This window comes from Bidens hawaiensis, unplaced genomic scaffold, assembly GCF_021521415.1.
Source record: "Bidens hawaiensis isolate Kalapana, Puna unplaced genomic scaffold, B.hawaiensis_p1.1 tig00031202_1, whole genome shotgun sequence".
NCBI lineage: Eukaryota > Viridiplantae > Streptophyta > Magnoliopsida > Asterales > Asteraceae > Bidens > Bidens hawaiensis.
The window spans coordinates 205056-224330 of NW_027495257.1; the positions used below are offsets into that span (position 1 = coordinate 205056).

General features: G+C 34.5%; 1 protein-coding gene and 2 pseudogenes across 1 annotated transcript; 2 read left to right on the forward strand and 1 right to left on the reverse strand.

Annotated features, from left to right (window-relative positions):
• Window positions 1-879: 879 nt before the first annotated feature.
• On the forward strand, window positions 880-3300 carry LOC143581829 (costunolide synthase-like; annotated as a pseudogene).
• A 3790-nt stretch (window positions 3301-7090) lies between these two features.
• Window positions 7091-8442, forward strand: LOC143581830 (akuammiline synthase 1-like; annotated as a pseudogene).
• A 2320-nt stretch (window positions 8443-10762) lies between these two features.
• On the reverse strand, window positions 10763-14637 carry LOC143581831 (VAMP-like protein YKT61). Its single transcript, XM_077064516.1, has 6 exons — window positions 14344-14637; window positions 12657-12754; window positions 12394-12498; window positions 12161-12226; window positions 11531-11617; window positions 10763-10930 (listed from the first exon to the last, which is right to left on the reverse strand). The coding sequence occupies exons 1-6, from the start codon at window positions 14540-14542 to the stop codon at window positions 10880-10882; spliced, it is 606 nt and encodes a 201-aa protein (XP_076920631.1). The 5' UTR covers window positions 14543-14637; the 3' UTR covers window positions 10763-10879.
• Between the last annotated feature and the right edge of the window lie 4638 nt (window positions 14638-19275).

Consider the following 19275-nt stretch of genomic DNA (forward strand, 5'->3'; position numbering starts at 1 on the left):
TGAGTTTGGCTCATTTTAAAAAAAAAGTATCAATTTTGGCACAGGTGAAAACAAGATATATGTAAAATGAGTTCGGGTCATTTACGAGATTTATCAGCTTTGGTTTTGGTTAATAAGCAGAAACAGTTTCGGTCACTTCAAACAAGTATAAGTTTTGGTTTGGTAAGTAGATGGTCACCCTTTCGTGATTCATATATATATGAAACTATTATTTATCATCAAAGATGGAATCTGGTTCAAACCAAACTCGTCTTTTTTTCTTTTTTAATAACAAGACTCCTTACAAATGTTTATTAGTCCTCATATTTTTCTCTTTGTAACATTATGTAATTCTGATTCATTTGAGTTGTGAATTGATTCATAGTTTGATGAAAGAGTAACAATGCTAACTACCAAGCAGGAAGCGTGCAGTTTACTGAATTAGGAACTGTACTTCTTATATGTATATTTGTTTGTTTATTTATTTGTTTTAGGATGGAATTATTGCACTTTGCTGAAATGGAAGAATCGTATAGGCATGGGAAGTAATTATACAAGCTTTACAGTCATATTCATTTTGTGATCTTGTGGATATGATGTCGAGATGATGGAACCGAAGAAAACCAGTCACTTCCACCCATGAATAAAATTTGGCGTTTTGATATTGATTCAAAGAAACAAAAAGTTACCGTTCTTGGCAACGATGAAGTGGATGTAGTTGTACTTCTATTTTAAACACCACTTTTTTTAGAAAAGAAAAAATACTTACGCTATTATAGTGCATTAAACTACCTGTCCACCGGACATAAATGTACTCGTCACATTCCCGTATTGATGTTCCCGTCCACTAGACGGGTAAAATACTAGTTTTAATTAATTGGATTCAAACTTCCTTCTTTAAATTTACATCCTAATTTAATGCCGCCATGCACAAAATTTCTTTGGTTGAAACTTGAAATAGACTTGGTCTTGTAATATTATCCACACCATTAATAAATTAACTCGATGAAAAGTAAGCATCATCCCATACAATGAAACACATATAAATAGCTATAATTTCCCACCAACACAAAATCATTCATCTAAACAAAAAAGTGAAAAACCCAAAGCCATGGAGCCTCTCATCATTTTCTCCTTCATTATTTCTTCACTCGTTTTCGTCACCGCCTGTTGGACATTAATCAAATCCAAGACCACAAAAAACTTGCCACCAGGGCCACCAAAACTCCCTATACTCGGAAACATACACCTTCTTAGCGGTCCAGAAGGACCGCATCGTGTTCTTAAAAGCTTGGCCAGAAAATATGGCCCTATCATGTATTTACAACTTGGACAAGTGCCTACAGTTGTTGTATCCGCACCAAGACTAGCACAAGAGGTTTTGAAGACATACGACTCCATCTTTGCTGACAGACCGATAACCGAAGCATCAGAATTTTTATTTATAAAGCTCAAGATATTGTATGGGTTCCTTATGGGAGTTATTGGAAACAAATGAGGAAGATTTTTACCATGGAACTTTTTAGTGCCAAGAGAGTCCGATCGTATAGCTTTATTCGTGACGAAGAGCTTACTCATATGCGTAAATCCCTTGAATCATCGGTCGAAAAGCCAACAATTCTAAGGGAAATTCTTGTGAAATATGTCAATGATGTGATTTGTAGGTATACAATTGGAGATATACATAAAAACCAACCAGAACTTGTAGAACTACTCTTTGAAATATTGAAAGGTGTGATCCAATTCAATGTGGCCTCAGATTACCCTAGTATGCGATTCATTAACGTTATTACCGGGAAGAAAGCTAAGTGGTTGAAGATCCAGAAACAATTTGATAATATTTTGGAAGATATCTTGGAGCAACATCGAAATAATAGAACAAGTGGTAGCCAGGATCAAGAAGATCTAGTTGGTGTTTTGTTAAGGATCAAAGAGGCTGCTAATCTTGACCTTCCCATCACAAACGATAATGTCAAGGCCGTCATTCTGGTAACCCTTCATTTACTCGAACTATACCCATAAACTTTTTCAAAACTTCATTAGTTTTGTCATTGGATAATAGAATCATCTACTGATTTACACACTTTAATTTCATATTTTTGATTTTTCATGGGTAATAAAATTATATAAAGACTAAAATAGTAAGAAATGTATTTTGAAATCACAAAGATAAATTTCAACAAACTAACATGTATACCTGGCTAATACTGTACGGCTGTTATGCCTAGTATGAGACATGAATTTACAATCAAATATAAGATAGTGATTACTTATACCCGTCCAAACTTGTCGACCCGTTGTCATTCCTTATTATTCCTTAGATATACAAGTATAGAAGGAGAAGTTACTTGTAAGTGATTACACGAGGAATAAGTTTTTTCTTTACTATAAACGAATATTAAAGTTGTTTAATTTTTAGAATTTGACCATTTTTCTTACTAACAAAACCATTTTACACACATTCATAAGTGTATGTATCAAAATTTTGATTTGCACACTTCTTAAATCCCGAAGAAAAAGAGGATAAAATTCAAGTATTTGTTGTAGTGACAAGTTTTCTAAACTAAACCTTATCGGTGTCTAGGATATGCTAGTAGCTGGAACAAGTGATTCTGCGATTATGCTTGAATGGGCGATGGGCGAACTAATGAGGAATCCATCTATCATGAAGAAAGCACAAGAAGAAATAAGAGAAACAGTGAATGGAAACACGATTACGGATGCTGACATACAAAATATGCATTATTTGAAGATGATAGTAAAAGAAACCCTAAGGTTACATGGTCCCCCTTTCTTGATTCCTAGAATAAGTAGAAGAGATTGCGTCGTTGATGGATACGATATTCCAGCAAAGACAAGGATACTTGTAAATGCTTTGGCGTGCGCTACAGATCCCGACAGTTGGGAAGATCCTGAGAGCTTCATCCCAGAGAGATTTGAAACCAGATACATCAATTACTCGGGTACAGACTTTGAGTTCATTCCATTTGGATCGGGCCGCAGAGTCTGTCCAGGTATTAATTTCGGAGTTGGTATAATTGAAAATGCACTCGCTACTTTGTTATATCATTTTGATTGGGAGCTACCACATGGGTTAAAACCACACGAGCTTGACTTTACAGAAGCTACTGTGCTTTCGTCGTTACCTAAGCATCCAATAGAGGTCGTCCCTATCATCGCGTCGTTAGAAACATAAAAACATAAAAATGGTAAAGCTAATTTGTTAGGTCAAATTGCTAGTGACGCATTGTAATGCAGTTTTCACGTATGCGAATATTAAGTCCAAATTAATAAGTGGTTGTAATCAGGTTTGTTAACATATGTAATCTTGTATTATGAATAATTTTAACACATATAATGGATTTTAGTTATTATTTACATCTGATAGTTTTGGGCTATACATATTTATTTCTACTGGAGAAGAGAGAAGGAATTGCTAACGGAAACAAAAACGTCAGCAATTCCTACTCAATTCCAATGTCAATAGCGGTACAAAACACTAATTTGGCGACAATCTACCGATTGACAGCAATAGAAAGAACTCAAATGCATTGGAAGATTCCAATCTTTCTCTTAACCAAAATAAGTAAAACTGGAATATTTGTCAGAAAAATTTTCCTACGACATATTTTTCGATTAATTTTGTTAAAAAATTATCACTGGAGATAATTTTCTACGCATTTCCAACTAATAATACCGATGTTAAATATATCACATCCATCCTTTAAAGGGTAGTTGGAATTTTTTTTATCTTTTTATAATCGTGAATATATTCCGTGAATTGGAGTATTTTACTATATTTTTTTAGTGATTCTTTTATTTGAAACTTGAAAGTATACACCCGCTAGTCTTTATTTGAAATTTTCAACTATGGATCCTATCTAAATAATCATTTGACTAAAATTAAAAATAAAATAGTTTGACTAGATTATTATTATTATTATTATTATTAAGTTTTTGAACAGTTTGACTAGATTATATACAATCAATATACGCCACATGTTCTTGAAAATGAAAATCTAAGATTAGTAATAATTAAGGGTTGACGACGCTAATTTACGCTAGATTAGTCTTTTTCTTTCTATCCTTTATACTGTTTTAGTAATCATTTTCTCACAAGCAAACAAGCTAAAACCCAAACAATAATACAAGCATGTTTCTGAATCTACATTTTTTTTCTATTAATAGAGATGTTTTTGGACATGCTCTTCACCCAGACCCAGATGTGGTCCAAAGTTTTGTTTTCTTCAACAATTCCTTGAGTTGAGAGGGACTTTTAAATACATTAACACGTAATTCAAAGTAAAGTATTAATGACATTTTTTTTCTTCCTTTACTTCTAGAAATGAAATTGGTGATATTCCACGGCGTCGCCGGTTGAAAATGCGATGATGATTGACTATTGACCCAACATGGCCCAAATCGAGTTTGTAGTACCATAGGACATCAACAAGTGCTCCACAAATTCTTCATGTGATCAACATAGTGGGTATGATATGTTAACATGAATTTTTCCTTTCGAAAAGAGTAATAAAGGTGAGAATTCTTTCTTGCACCGTTCTCCAATTGAAAATGTCGGTTTTGATAGACAACCAATTATTCCAATCAAAATAGAAACCCCCCTCAACATAATGCCTATGTTCGAGAAACCAATTTTCACATGATCAAGAACCCATATCCATATGTCATTGTGTTGTGTCAAGACCACAATATTGATCATTTGCCTTGTCAACAACTTTTCCAGTCTGCAAGTTCTTCATGTAATTATGACGTGACTCGCAACCATTTCAGGTTCCATAGAAACAAAGTGAAAGAATTAACACCCCTAGTTTTATTACACTAGGTTTTTTGACAAGGGTTTTAACAAGCTAAAATCACCTAGTGTATATATAAAAAATAATAATATTGTATTTTACAATTATGTTTCTATTCACTCTTATATTGATCTTCGTCTCAATATAGTAAATTCTTCCATTTTCATTCTTTATATAATTAATTTCATAGTCACACCTTTGAGGTCTAAGTTTTAAAAGTGGTTAGTTTGGGTTGTGATGTTGGTCATGTAACATGCTTAGACTAAAGTGCGATTAAACTTTTTATTAGATCGCCCTAAATTAACTAAAACACCCTTTGAGGGAATGTATATATGTAGTTAACTCAAAATATATTTGTCAAACTCATCACCTTTTAGGGGCGAATTTGTGTACATTGGTTAAACCCATCCCATCAATTCCTAATTAACTCAAAAACTTTTTGTCAAACTCATCAACTTTTGGGGGAGAAGTTGTGTACATTGGCTAAATTCCCTATCTGCCTCTCTGTTCTCTTTATATCCAATGACCCGTGAAAAAGTAATTAGAATATATCTTACATTTTTCATGTAAATTTCTATGCAACGCCAAAAAAATCAACACGATCCAAAATCTCTTAGGATATAATGAATTAGATTTGACTTTTGAAATTTTATAGAAAGGAACTGTTTGGCAACCCTATGCTGAGCCATTAAGATGCCTGATCCATTAACACGGAGTCTTCGAATCGGTAACATGTATCGAAAACTTACTCAAGAGACTTCATGAACCATTAAGAAATGTCTTTCAAATAGTGATGTAAGGTGAAATAACGTGCTTTAAGTGTTTTATATTGTGTGTTTTACTTGTTTATATGTATCGAACACAAGTACTTTGATTGGTTTTATGTTTACAGGTGATTGGAGCTTAAAAAAGCTTAAAGGAGCGAATTTGGAGCATTCATGATGGAGTGGAAATGAAAGTAATGATATATGATATGATAGAGAATTGAAATACGAAGACGTGGCCGCAAACGGGGAGGAAAACGGAGTTGAAATGAAGATTTTATGAAGAAAACGGTGTTATGGTGCTGTAGCCGCCGTAAGACAGTGACCAGAGGCCGTAGGCTACGCCCAGGCCGTAAGCTACGGCCAGGTCTGATGAAAAATCGTTTTTTCTTGTTTTTCTTTCATATTTAAATCCAATTAAACCCTAAATCGATTATGCTTCATACCCTGACATCCTTGGGCAATTTTGGGGCCATTTTCCACCATCATAACACCTTCCGATCATCATAATCATCCATGTTATCATCCTTGCAACAATAAATGAAGCTATTCAAGATCAAGATGCAAGGCTAAACCACTTGTGACCACTTCAGGTGTAGGGTTTTGTGTAATTGACTATGATTAGATTCTTTATGCTTAATTGATTATGAACTTGATTGAGTTTTGTTATTTAATCTTGTTTACTTTGTCAATTGATTGTTTAAACAGTTTGTATTCTTGATTATTGAATTTTGCATCACTTATATGGTTGGGTTCATCAACATTTAGGACTAGGTTCTTGTGTCATTGAACTAATAACCGCTAATCATTGCAACCTAATTGATTTTCATAATATAAAACTGATAATTGGGTAGACCGGGTTCAGTTGTCAACAGGTCGGTTAAGGCATCGTTTATCATCACAACCCTATTATTAGGTCTAGTAATTACTGCGCAATCAATTTATCTGAATATGTGATTAGTTGGTCATCGCGTTACCTGAATTCGAAGTGAATCACTTTTCTCATAATTGTTTACAACTTTAAAAGGTAATCGTGTTGCATTCAAACCATATTTCTAAACTGCTTGACATCGACTGTCCGCCTAGTTAATTAGTTAAAGTCATGAGTCAAACTTGCACTTTCCACTAATTTCATGTAGATTCAACACCTTACTTGCCCTAGCTAATAAAGGTATTTTACAAATGTTTTTGATTGACCTTTCGACATCGATCAAATAGACCAAGTATAACCTACATCTTCTGACTGATTCAAAGGTACCTCTTAACAAAATCATTAATTATGAGGCTATCACACTCCATTAATTGTCACAGTTTCATAAACTGAATAAATTTATTAGCATAAAGTTGATATCATTCTCATACAAAACTTGGTATTAAATATAATCCACTTTGATTAAGATATGTAATATTTTTAACCAAAAGGGATCTATTAATGAGCGGCTGCAAAAATTTAAAATCCAACTTAAGAAACATATAACAGCTATATAAGATAACAAGATTTACAAGGCTAATATCACAAAAGACCAGCTTTCCTTTATTGTCTAGATGACAATAACTAGCTTAATAAAATTTGGTAGAAGACAACTTCACACAATTGTCTCAACCGAAATCATCAAACCATCTTTACCGACCCCTTCTCACCTCAAAACATACCATCTTTCACCGGCTGATCAGTTCGTTCCAAGCGTGTTTATCCCATTTGTTACGTTCTACACGAACACAAACATTAATCATAGTCCCCGTGATCAAATTCGTAACCTCAAGAACTCCTTATCTCGAACACTAACAAAATATTACCCTTTTGCTGGTAGGTATGACCGAATTATCCCAACCTACGCGGGTTGCAACGATCATGGAGCAGAGTTTGTTGAAGCATCCGTTGATATTACGCTCTCAGACTTCCTAAAATACTCAAAGCATGAAGATCTTGATCAATTCTTTCCAGATGGCCGAATATATAGATATGATCATCAAAATAATGACAGTATGATCCCACTAGCCGTTAATTTAACCGTTTTATATGTGGAGGAGTAGCACTGGCAGTGTCGTTATCCCACAAGATCGCAGATGCGTGTAGCTTGATCCATTTTTTGGAAGATTGGGCGAAACTGACACGACTTTATTCAAAAAATTAGACACATGAAGATGTCCCTATTGAGCCACACTTCATTTCTTTTGAACACACTTTATTACTTTTACCCGAAATTTCGCTTGAGGTAACAAAAGATTGTGTTACAAAGAGTTTCATATTCCCCAATGCAAAGTTAAATGCGCTTAAGCAAAAAGTCAAAGCTATGACCGCGGGATCTGAACAACACATCACCAACCCGACTCGTGTTGAAGTTTTGACTTGGTTACTTTATAAATGTTCCGTGGCTGCTACCAAAAATAACTTAGGCTGTTTTAAGCCCTCGAGTGTTGGTCTTTCGACTAACATAAGAGACAAAGTAATGGAGAAATGCCAAAGAACTACATAGGAAACTTTATCATGTGGATGGAGGTTGAAACAACGAATGAAACCGAATTGAAGCCCGGGTTGTTAATAAGTGAACTGAGGAAGCAGAACATGGGAATCCAAGGCTTTAAAGATATTGTGCATTTTTTTTAGTTTTTTTCGGAATATATTATCAAGTTTAAATTTACAAGAGCGCGAAACAATAATTGAGAACGCTTATATTTGTTCGAGTCTACGTGGGTATCGGGTGTTTGGGATCGATTTTGGCTGGGGAAACCCGGTAAAAGCGACTTTGGCTGGAAATCTAAGGAAGAATAGTTTTGTTCTGATGGATGCTCCCAACAAGGAGGGTGTTGAAGTACTTGTGTGTTTGGAGAAACAAGAGATGGATATTGTTCAAAGGGATCCTGAGCTGCTTGCTTTCTGCTAATTTCTCTTTTTGTTGAAGCCCAATAATTTTCATTTTTAATACATTTTATGGTACAAAAATTATTAAGTGTTATTGGTTTGATCCGCACTTATGCTTATTTGGAATTTGTTGAAAATTACATATATAGGATCCAAAATCACAAAACGAAAATCTAATTTGTTTAAAAATATAAATAATAAAAAACATTAACATCAACCCAAAAAAAAACTAGAAAAATAATACAATACAAATACAAATAAAAGACTGTGTTTCACATAGTTTTGATGGTTTCATAACAAAATATATTGTTTACATTAAGAGTTTAAGACAGAAGGCAAATGAGCAACAAATTTTTATCTTTTGAGTTTTTTAAGCTGGGTAGAAACTGGTTTGAGTTTTGTCAACAAAATTCAAGAACCAGGTCTGGTAGAAAAAGGTTCCATGTATGGGCGGGGTTTAGACCTGGTTTGTAGCGTTTTGGCTTGGTTTGGTCGTGTCTTGTTTTTGACGGGATGGAGGTGGAATCGATTCCATTTGATCCGGGTATAGTTTCTCTGAAAAACCGAAACCTGGTTTATAACAACGGGTCCAAAACCAGGTTTTATGCCCATCTCTATTCGAGTTTATTTCTGGTCCAATTTGATCATACACTGGCCTCTTTATCCAACAAGGCCCATTAACCATTAGGTCTAATCCAACCACCAGGCAACCTATAAAATACCACCACCAACCTTAACCCCCAAACTAAATCTCATTAGTTTAAGTACGAGGCCGGAGAGCCAAAAACACGCACACAGATTAACCCAATTCCCGTCAGTTTCTCCGGCCGATGAACTTTAATCTCTAATTGTGTGCTTGTTTTACGGAGACTGTGATGATTGATTCATGTTTAACTCAGACGCGGCGGTGCCGGTGGTCACAGGGTGGCGAAATCAGGCTGTCCGGTGACGGAATATTCGTTTTCTCCGGCGGTCGATTCGCAGCCGTGACTGGTGGTATTGTTGGTTAATGTCTGAATAAAGGCGAATCTGAGTCTTCTCTTTTTAGATAAAATAATAAGATTTTTAAGAAGGTTGTTTGGATTGAACTTAAGTTTTAATGTTTTTAAATCAAGTTTTTACATCAATCTAAACTAAATTGAATGCTGGCTTGGTTTGTATTAGGATCGGCAAACGGGTCGGGCTGAGTACAAACGTGTTGCAAGTCATAACGGGTTAGGGTCGGAATCTGTTAGGGTTGAAACAGGTCAAATAAAAAAGGTGTTGTTTTACAAGTCCTGGTTTGATTGGATCCAGGTCCAAACGGGTTAGGGGCAAAACAGGTTTGCATTAAAATGGGGTTTAGGTCGAAACGGGTTGGTTATTTTGCTAGTATTCTATCGGTCAGAACGGGTTAGGTTTGGAACGAGTTTTTCGGTTGAGACGAGTTTGTGCCAGACCAAGTTTCAGGGTCGGAATTTCCGGTCGGAACGAGTTTTAATTTGTAATTGGTTTCAGATCATAACACAATTAGGTTTGGAATGGATGGATTTTGTCTCAGGACGGTTTTTAGATCATAATAGGCTCAGTTAGCGTCGGGTTATAGTTTGGATTGGGTTCCAGGGTGGGGACGGGTTTGGTCGTAACGGGTTTCTATTCGGAACAAGTTTTGGGTCGGAATAGTTTTGGATTGGAAAAGGTGCGGAAACTCATGCCATCTTGAATGATGCTGCGAACCGAAGCTTGATCCGAAATGATGAACTACAAAATGATATACTTGTTTTGATGACAATAAAATGGTTTAATTTAACCTGGAGGTTTGAACCAATTTGTCATCAACATTAGAGTTATAAGTTCGTTGGAAATTTATAAAAATGGTAAAAAGACTCGGTCTTCATAAATTATATACGGTCATCATGTATTATCGTGTATTCAAAATATAAAGAAAAAAAATGATAAATATAACGGTAAACAATCTTACAAGTTCTAAAACGTTGATTAAACCGTTATTTTGTTAGCAGCGTTAGTTAAGTAGCAGCAATTTCTCTCCCAACATGTCATAACACTTGGCAACTTCTCCTAATCGCTAATTTGAATCTGAATCCGTACCCCAAAGAACCGTGTAACCTTTTAATCGTGAACAAATTAAATCTCAAAGTGACGCGAACCAATTTCTATTGTTTAAATGGTTTGTCGCTGCGATGTGTACATGAAGTTGTAGATCCATATGACACATTCTAGCCTTGAAATGCAAGTTATTTTAACATAATAAATATATGTAGTGTCGTAGTGATAACATATGGAAATTTAACATGAACGAACATAACATAAACATGAATATTATGATACATGATGGTAACAACACAAAGCAAAGCAAAGCAAAGCATAGCAGCATTAATATTGTGTTTACAATGTTTTCCTTCATCAGATGGTTAACACATGAATATCAAAAGTATTACTTAAAAGCATATGGAAACTTCTCATAATATTGTGCAGCATTGATTCGTCTTCTTTGCCTGTTTGTAGAACATCTGTTTTGTCCACAATCAACCAAATGATTATTGTTAGTTTTCTACCAGTTGGAGACAATTAAAACGCATAAAAGTCGAACGATATACTGAAAATAAACAATCAATCAATCAATCATGCCCAGTAAAATCCCACCGACAGCAAAGCTATAAGTAGGGTGTGGGGAGGGTGGGATGTAGGCACACCGTACCTCTATCCAAAGGAATAAAGAGGTGGCTTCCAGAGAGACCCTCGGCTCTAAGTACATGTGTATGAAGCAAAATAAAGGAAATCAAAGTTTAACAGTTATATAAAAACTACTACTAATTATAATAATATTAATAATAAGATCACAGTTTAACAGCTATATAAAAGCTAATAATAATTATAATAATAATAATAATATATGTAAGGGAAATACCATTATGGTATGTGACCTAAATAAGTTAAGACTAAGCCCTAAGGTATTCAATTCTCTCTAAAAATCCTTAACTTTAATCCTTAACTTTAATATTTATATTGCAAGTTGTCAGCAACTACAGTAACTAAAATATGCTACAGAATATAAACAAAGCCCATATAAACAGAAACTGAATAGCAAGATTTTTGGTTAAAAAATGCACCTGTGAAGCTGCACTGAGATCTGAACTCTTCTCAACCAAACTGTCGAGTTTTTCACCTCTTTCAAGAACACTGTCAATGGTTTTATGCTGTCGCAGATGTAACAATATATTAGACAAGATAAATTAACCAACTAAATTGTTGAGAAGTAAATGTGACGACGTTGCTGATCAGCGAATTGGATAACGGGGTCAAAATAGATAAGTTCTGATGTGTCAAGTTCAAGTTAACTTGACCCAAAACACTTGTTCAAATTTTTTATAAATAATTAGTGCCAGGTAAAAATAAATTATTTCGATGATAATTTAATACACTTTCGGCAACTTCCAACAGGTTTTTTACCCTAATTTTTATCTTACTGCAACTGTTTTTCTCGTTCTTAAAACTTATGTTACCAAGATAACATAACAGTACAAAACATTATAAAGTGATTATAGATTTTAAAGCTAGCCTTTTTAATTGTTCGAGTTGTGGCAAAAAAAAAATTATACGTCACTCATGACCAAACTATCTTGACAAATAATGAAAAATGCTAAAAGTATCCATTGACCCCATGTCACATTATCTCTTATAACAATATTGCAGATCGATATGTATGATAAAACAAGAAAGAATAAAAAATGAATGCTTACAAGGATAATTTTGGTTTCATCCAGCTCCCTCTGGATTTTCAACAGTTTATCTGCCTCCGCGGGATCCTGAAAAAATGGATAAACAATTATGATGACAAGATCTAAGAGACCTGAACATACTCACCATACTCTATGAGCCTTAAAACTTAGTACCAGTTAAAAATGGTATAATTTGTGTATCCTTATGACCTTATAGACTAAAAATAAATATAAAAATTAAAAATAAAAATTACCTGAAACTTAGTTAAAGCATCATTAAGATAAGGCCATGGCTGAGTACTATCCGCCTGTATAGTCCTCCATGAATCACCAAAACATTTTTGATACTCATCCATCAACTGATAAATATTTACGTTTTACATAAGTTAGTAACATCCATAACTTAATCACACAATATCCTCCAAAGTCTGGACTCTAGTAACGATTCACTTAAAGATTATGGTTCCATAAATGAATCAAGTAATATCAATTGAAGTAAATCGGTAAATAAGCTTACCGTGTTCAGTACATAGAATGCACTTCTAACAGGATAGTGATCATCCATGAAGCCCACCACACACAGACCATTTCTGTTATACGAATGCACCTTATACTCTATCACAAATTAAACAACTGCAATTAGATCAGAGAATCAAGTACTCGTTAATCACAACTGATATTGATACAATCCATAAATCGAGTCTATCCTTTTGCATAATTTGAGTTTTAATAGCACTCAAAGCTACAACAAGATCAAACTTGTTTCCCAAGTTTATTCATATATTATTTACCAATCACACATTTAGTTAGATAATTTCCAAAATCGCCAGTTACCAAAACATATGATCATCCTGCAAAGTTCATACTTTCACAAAATACTTTTAACACAAAATTATCAGAAGCATACTGTTAGCAATAAATATAATATAGATATAACATAACATATTAGTTAGGACTTATTGTATTATCTCTTACATTGATAGAATACATTAGTTAAAATTTAATGTATTATATCCTATATATTAAATATAATATATTAGTTGAGGGTTCAATGTATTTATCTTTCATAACTAGAAGTTATGATTTGATCAGGTTTTCAATATATCTTTGGTTGATTAATAATACACGATAACTTAGGGGGCGTTTTGTTCGAAGCATGTTTCAAAAGAAATTGGAATGTTAAAATGGAATTGGAATTTGAAGGAATTAGAATTAATTCCTTTCAAAATTATGAAGATGTTTGGTTGAAATTTTTATAAAGGAATGGAATGTAAAAACATAGACAAACAAAATTGCCCAAAAAAAAAAAATAACCATCAATTGAAGTTATTCCCCAAAACCTAACAATAGATCTCCCTCCGCATTTCATCTTCCACATTCAACTAGAGTTCATCAATTTCTCTTCTTTTATTTCGGATTCTTGAGTTAGAGAAATCTAACTTCTCAAGAAATTGATGAACACCCGACTGAACGCGAAAGACAAAATGAGAATGGAGATTGACTGTCACGTTTTTAGGAATAACTCCAATTGATGGTGGTTTTTTTGGGCAATTGTCTTTCTACATGTTTTTCCGTTTAAAATTATTTCAACCAAACATCTTCATAACTTTGAAAGGAATTAATTCCAATCGCATTGTAACATTCTAATTCCTTGTAAAACATTCTTCTAACCAAAAGCCCCCTTACGGTTTACATTATTCGTCCTGTAAAAAAACCGAACGTTCAGTGAACTGTTCATGAACCATTCATCTGAAAGTTCGTTTACATTAGCTTATTTAACAAACGAACTAACATGAACAATTTTTTTTGTTCATTTAGTTAAAGGAACACACATGAACATACGTCTTGTTCATCATTTATATCCTTGAACCATCATTTATTTAAACTCATTAATGTTCGTTCATTTACTTTTGTTAATATATTTATTAAAATTTGTTAGGCCCATTATAATTCAGTCTAGTTTTAATAATCCTTTAGGTCTACTCGTTTATGTTTGTATACTTACATTTGTAAACCGAGCCCGAAAGTGTTTACTTTTTTAACGAACGCACACAACCAATAAAACCCCATTCGTTTAATTTTCCGTGCTCGAATGTTTGTTCAGTTAAAGTTAAAACGGACAAACACGAACATGGCAATACAATTCAATCAAACTAAATACGAAATAATACAACAATTAATATAAAAACAATTAAACAAGAAACCTTCGTGTTGAACCGACTGCCGTTGGTCCGGAGGCGTCCGTTTGGCCACAGTCCGACCGACAAACACAATAAACTGCTTCACCGTAACCCTCTGAAAGTAGCCAAAATGAGTCACATCCGTGGCGTTTGCTAGTATTACAGGATCCGACCCGTCTGATCTCGAATCGGACTTTAATACTAGCAACGCCGTGATCTTCATCCTCTAATTAAATCGAATCTGTAATGGGTTTTGAGTAAAAGATATTATTTTTGTTGTATGAATTTGGGAACTGCGTTGTTGTTACGAAGGAATGAATGATTCGGTGTCGGTTTTTGGAATGGGATCGAATTTGAAAATGTGGTGTTAACTTTATTTTTATTATTATTTTTTATTCCGTACGTTATAAATAAGCCAGCTGTCATAGTTACATAAAAACGTGACAAAGTAAATATAAATAAATCTATACATACTATACTATTAAAATGTAGTTTTCACTTGTCAACATTCTAGCTCCTCCATCTCAATGTCATGTCATCAATTGTCTTTCACACGTTGATATATGTATTTCCGGCAACATCATATTTTCTTCCGGTTATTGTAGATCTAACATTTCTATCTTTATTTTAATTGTTAACTGATTTTTTAAAATCAGTTTAGGTTCTAAATCAAAAGGTGCGATGAATCTGATATTTGTACGTATTTATGTTTTTCCGGTAAGTTTTCCGTTATGTGCTATACCTATAACAATGGGTGTTTTATATTTATTTGAAGTTTAATATTTTTCCTGTTTTTTGGTTATACATGTTTTTCTTCTAAGTTCTAAATATAAATCAGCTTCATCGATGTTCAGTTGTAACATCCTACTTTCGATTATAATAATAAAGGAAATTTCGTTTATTCAAATAATGTGTCGTGTATCGGTTAGATAATAAACTATAAGAGGGTGGGCTAGGATATTAAAAGATGGAATAAGAGAGAGTGTGGGCCTTAGGTCCATGGGTTTAAGGGAGTATAAATACACCTTAAACCCTAATCCTTTTCATTTTTATCCATATCTACACCATAGCCTACACCATCAAAAACACACACAAACACCATCCTATAACCCAAGCCAAGATCCGAAGGTGAAAACTCAAACCCGTTGGTGCTAGAACGTTGTGACGAACCCAAAACAACATCAAGACTAGACCGTGTTCATAAACCGGCTCGTTTAAGGTATGTTTATAATGGAAATTTGTTCATTTAGGTTCGGTTTCGTTTAACAATCTTAGATCTATGTTTAAATGGTAAAAAAGATATCCAACGCAACAAACCTCACTGAAACTCATTAATATTTGAAGGGTTAATCGATTGGTTAATGAGCCGTATGTATATAGGTGTAAACCGCACCATGTAAAACCTAATATTTGGATGGTTGATGGATTGGGGTTTGTTGGCGCTGAGAATAGGAGTTCAATGGTACCAAATTATTGTTGTTTCGTTAAGAATCGAAGGTTTAATTGCAGATCTGGCTTATGTTGACCATTTCGTGTTCTTGACGATTTTGACTTTGACCCCTGAGTCAACTTTTGGATAAGCACTGTTGATAATTCGTTATGATTGATCATTCATTACGTGGTCATAACGAATGGGACTCATTCGTGTGACTTGATAACGGATGAACCTTTAATTCGTTATCTATCCATTCGTTAGATTAGGGAAACGAATCAGGTCACGTCAAGATAACGAATTAAGATAACGAACTTGGATAACGAATTAGGTCATATGTTACTCACGATTCGTTATGATAAGATAACGGACCAGATAACGAATCAAGTTGTGATAAATGACGAATATGATAACGAATCATGCTTAATTCGTCATGGCAAATGAGTTAGCGAATTAGACAACAATTTAAAATCAGCTCGACCCCAGCCAGGGACTCTGATAACCGTCGTTTGAGTCAATAGAAACCTAATTATTCTAAATAGTTAGAGCAAGTAGGGTATCATATCACAAGGAGTATGTGGTCAATGCAATTCGTGTACAAATTTAATATTATGAAGTAACTAGTGTTTAGTGCTGATCACACAAGCAATTTAAATTGAATTTAGAGAACTAAGCAACGGACAAACAAACGAGTTGTAAGCAGTTAACAAAGCAAATCACACCCGGTAATTCAAGTAAGCAACCAACAGTTATCTCATGCAACCTAACAGATTAATTATTAACGATTAACTGAAAACTGATCAATCAGACAAAACCTTAGACATCAACAATTACTTTACACACGACACTGGATATCAAACAGTCCTTGCCAGTGTGACTCAGTTAAGGGAAATTTTATGTTTTATCGTATTCAATCTAACCAAACAGTTATATGATTAATTATCTAGCAACTGGTAGCAGATCGTTCAGACCAACGTAAACCTAAACCGACCGAACACACAGAAATACCAAACATCAATAATCACATATTAATCATCAATAATTATACATAAGTGTTCTTAATTACATGAGAAAAATTGTAAAGATTCCAAACTATACATCCCGGGTGCGATTCTAGGAGATTAGCTGAGCCATGACATCATCAAATCTTCGATACGGATGATATGGATCATGCGGAAGGTCTTGGCACAAGCTATGGTGGTGGAAATCGCCTCTTGGAGCTGCTGGAATCGTCTTTGCTTCGTCAAAACGGAGTTAGGGTTGTTTAGAATGAAAAATATTATTTAACCCTAATTTTCCCGTCTGAGCACCCCATCGCGATACACGATGGGGTCTTAACTGGTCCATTGCGTATCGCGATGGACCAGAAAGTCAACATAATAATAATAACCCATCGCGGTACGCGATGGGCCTTCATCCAAGCCCATCTCGTATCGCGATGGGACTTGTCATCAGCAAAAATCCAGAATGTGTCTCGTTTCGCGTGCTGGACATCCCGGGTCTTCATTCTATGTCACAACAGGTCCATATTGAGTACTTTAACGCCTGTGACCTGAAATTCAATAATACACATATGAAGTATCGAAAGTTCTAGAATAAACAATTAAAACTAAATAATAAACGAACTAAAACATATACAAATTAACCGACCATCACATCCCCACACTTATCTTTTTTGCTTGCCCTCAACAAAACTCTAAAGAAAACATCAACCTCCATCATAGGTATGTAGATTATCGCCATTAATACTAGTAAGGTTTAAGGTCATACCCAGTTTCCCAGACTGACACTGTTTTTAGATTGACATCTCACAAATACGGTAAAGTGCTATAATAAAACAATAGAGCCGCCCAGACAAATGTACTTTGTTTCCGGTTAAGGCACACATGCTCATACCCCTCGTAATATAACATCTCTCCTCTCGGTTTAATATATGGACTAGCAAAAAATGTGCCAGTATCACTTTGTTCTCAGTATCACTCATAAGCACATATTCATCCATCAAGCTGCTTTGACACAAATGCAAATCAAGAGGTCTTAAAAGGGTTGTAACGGGGCCAGGTGTAAGGGTATGGAAGGAAAATATTTAAGTAGCTCAAACGATCTGACCCGACTTATTACAAAGCATCTAAATAAACGAAAACTACTATACAACTGACTGACTTATTATAACACTTCTAAATAAGAAAACTAACATACAAGCTGATTTCATATTTTTTTAAACATAAACGAACTTAACGAACTACTGAATACATACTGAATATAAACAGACATCTTTTTAGCTTTTTTTTTCTCATTTTTTAAGCATAATAATGTGATGCTTAATAATGGAACAAATACAAAAACAAAAACAAATACAATTACAAATAACCTAGTAAGCCAGATCGTCTCGTAACATAATGTCAGGGTTAAACATATGAAAATAAGTCAAAGAATTGTTTTCTAAGGGACCCAACCCCCCGCCCCTCACATTAACCATCCTCATATGTATAATGTATGAGGCCCCAATCCCCCAGTACCCACATCACGCTCATCCAGACGAGGCTTAACCTAATTGCCTCTATCATTTTTGCATTTTGCCAACTACGATCCCGTAATCCATGAACATCAATGAAAGCACTCAAATGACATGTGTGTACTATATATTATATGTGTATTATATATATTTGGGTCAACTCACACACGTACCGGAGGAATAGGGTTGACGATATAAACATGTGTACCTGTCTTCATGACTCGTTATCCCCGCCTAAACGACCCCATTTTCAACTTCTTGTTATAAAAAAATTTGTGAGTAAGACTAATGAGAAGCTGGCAAACCAAACATGACCAGAAACCTATGACTTGGCATTAATGGCAATAATTAATAGTTAACAACTTTGGTTTCTGAACACTCTTCGAGGTACTATCGGGCTAAAATTTTTCAAATTTCCCCCATCCCCAGACTTGAGGTTTACATTGTCCTCAATGTAAGAATACTTAACATTGTCCTCACAGTTAAAATAGATAAAACTATTAATGAACATTTGAGGGACGAGGTTGAAATTGACTTTTTAACTATTAAGAAATTTTAAAATTCGGGGCTCAAATGTGGCGGTTCAACTAACAATTATACAATTACACTTTTAACGTTTAAAGCAATAAAAACAAAATAAATTATGAAACTGAAATCACCTGATATCAACGGGACTAGAGAAGGACCAGTCGGCTCGTGAACTCTCATAAACACTCGTATACTCTCGTGTCATCCAATTACCAAACTGATAATCGAACCTGCAAAATCTCAAGATGTGTAGAAGCAAGCTTCTCACAAGTGTAAGACATAGGTCTTTTAAGAGTTATGAAAATGAATATTAGTTTATTTTAGTAAAACACTTACTGAGCCAAGTTAAGTCGTTTCATAATAAATTTTGTTAAATTGGTTAAAAACATTAAAAGACCTAACTCACTTTCGTAGGAATCACGATTGCATTTAGCGTATGCAACAAGCCCTGTAAACCCCCCGGTAGCCCGGGAGGATGAGT

Bases quoted from the DNA above. Each gene is read 5' to 3' on its own strand.
- LOC143581831 (XM_077064516.1), bottom strand. From the start codon at position 14,542: ATGAAGATCACGGCGTTGCTAGTATTAAAGTCCGATTCGAGATCAGAC. The intron at 12,499-12,656 runs GTAAGCTTATTT...AATATTTATCAG, and splicing joins CATTCTATGTACTGAACACG to TTGATGGATGAGTATCAAAA. The intron at 10,931-11,530 runs GTGCATTTTTTA...TGGACAAAACAG, and splicing joins ATCTCAGTGCAGCTTCACAG to ATGTTCTACAAACAGGCAAA.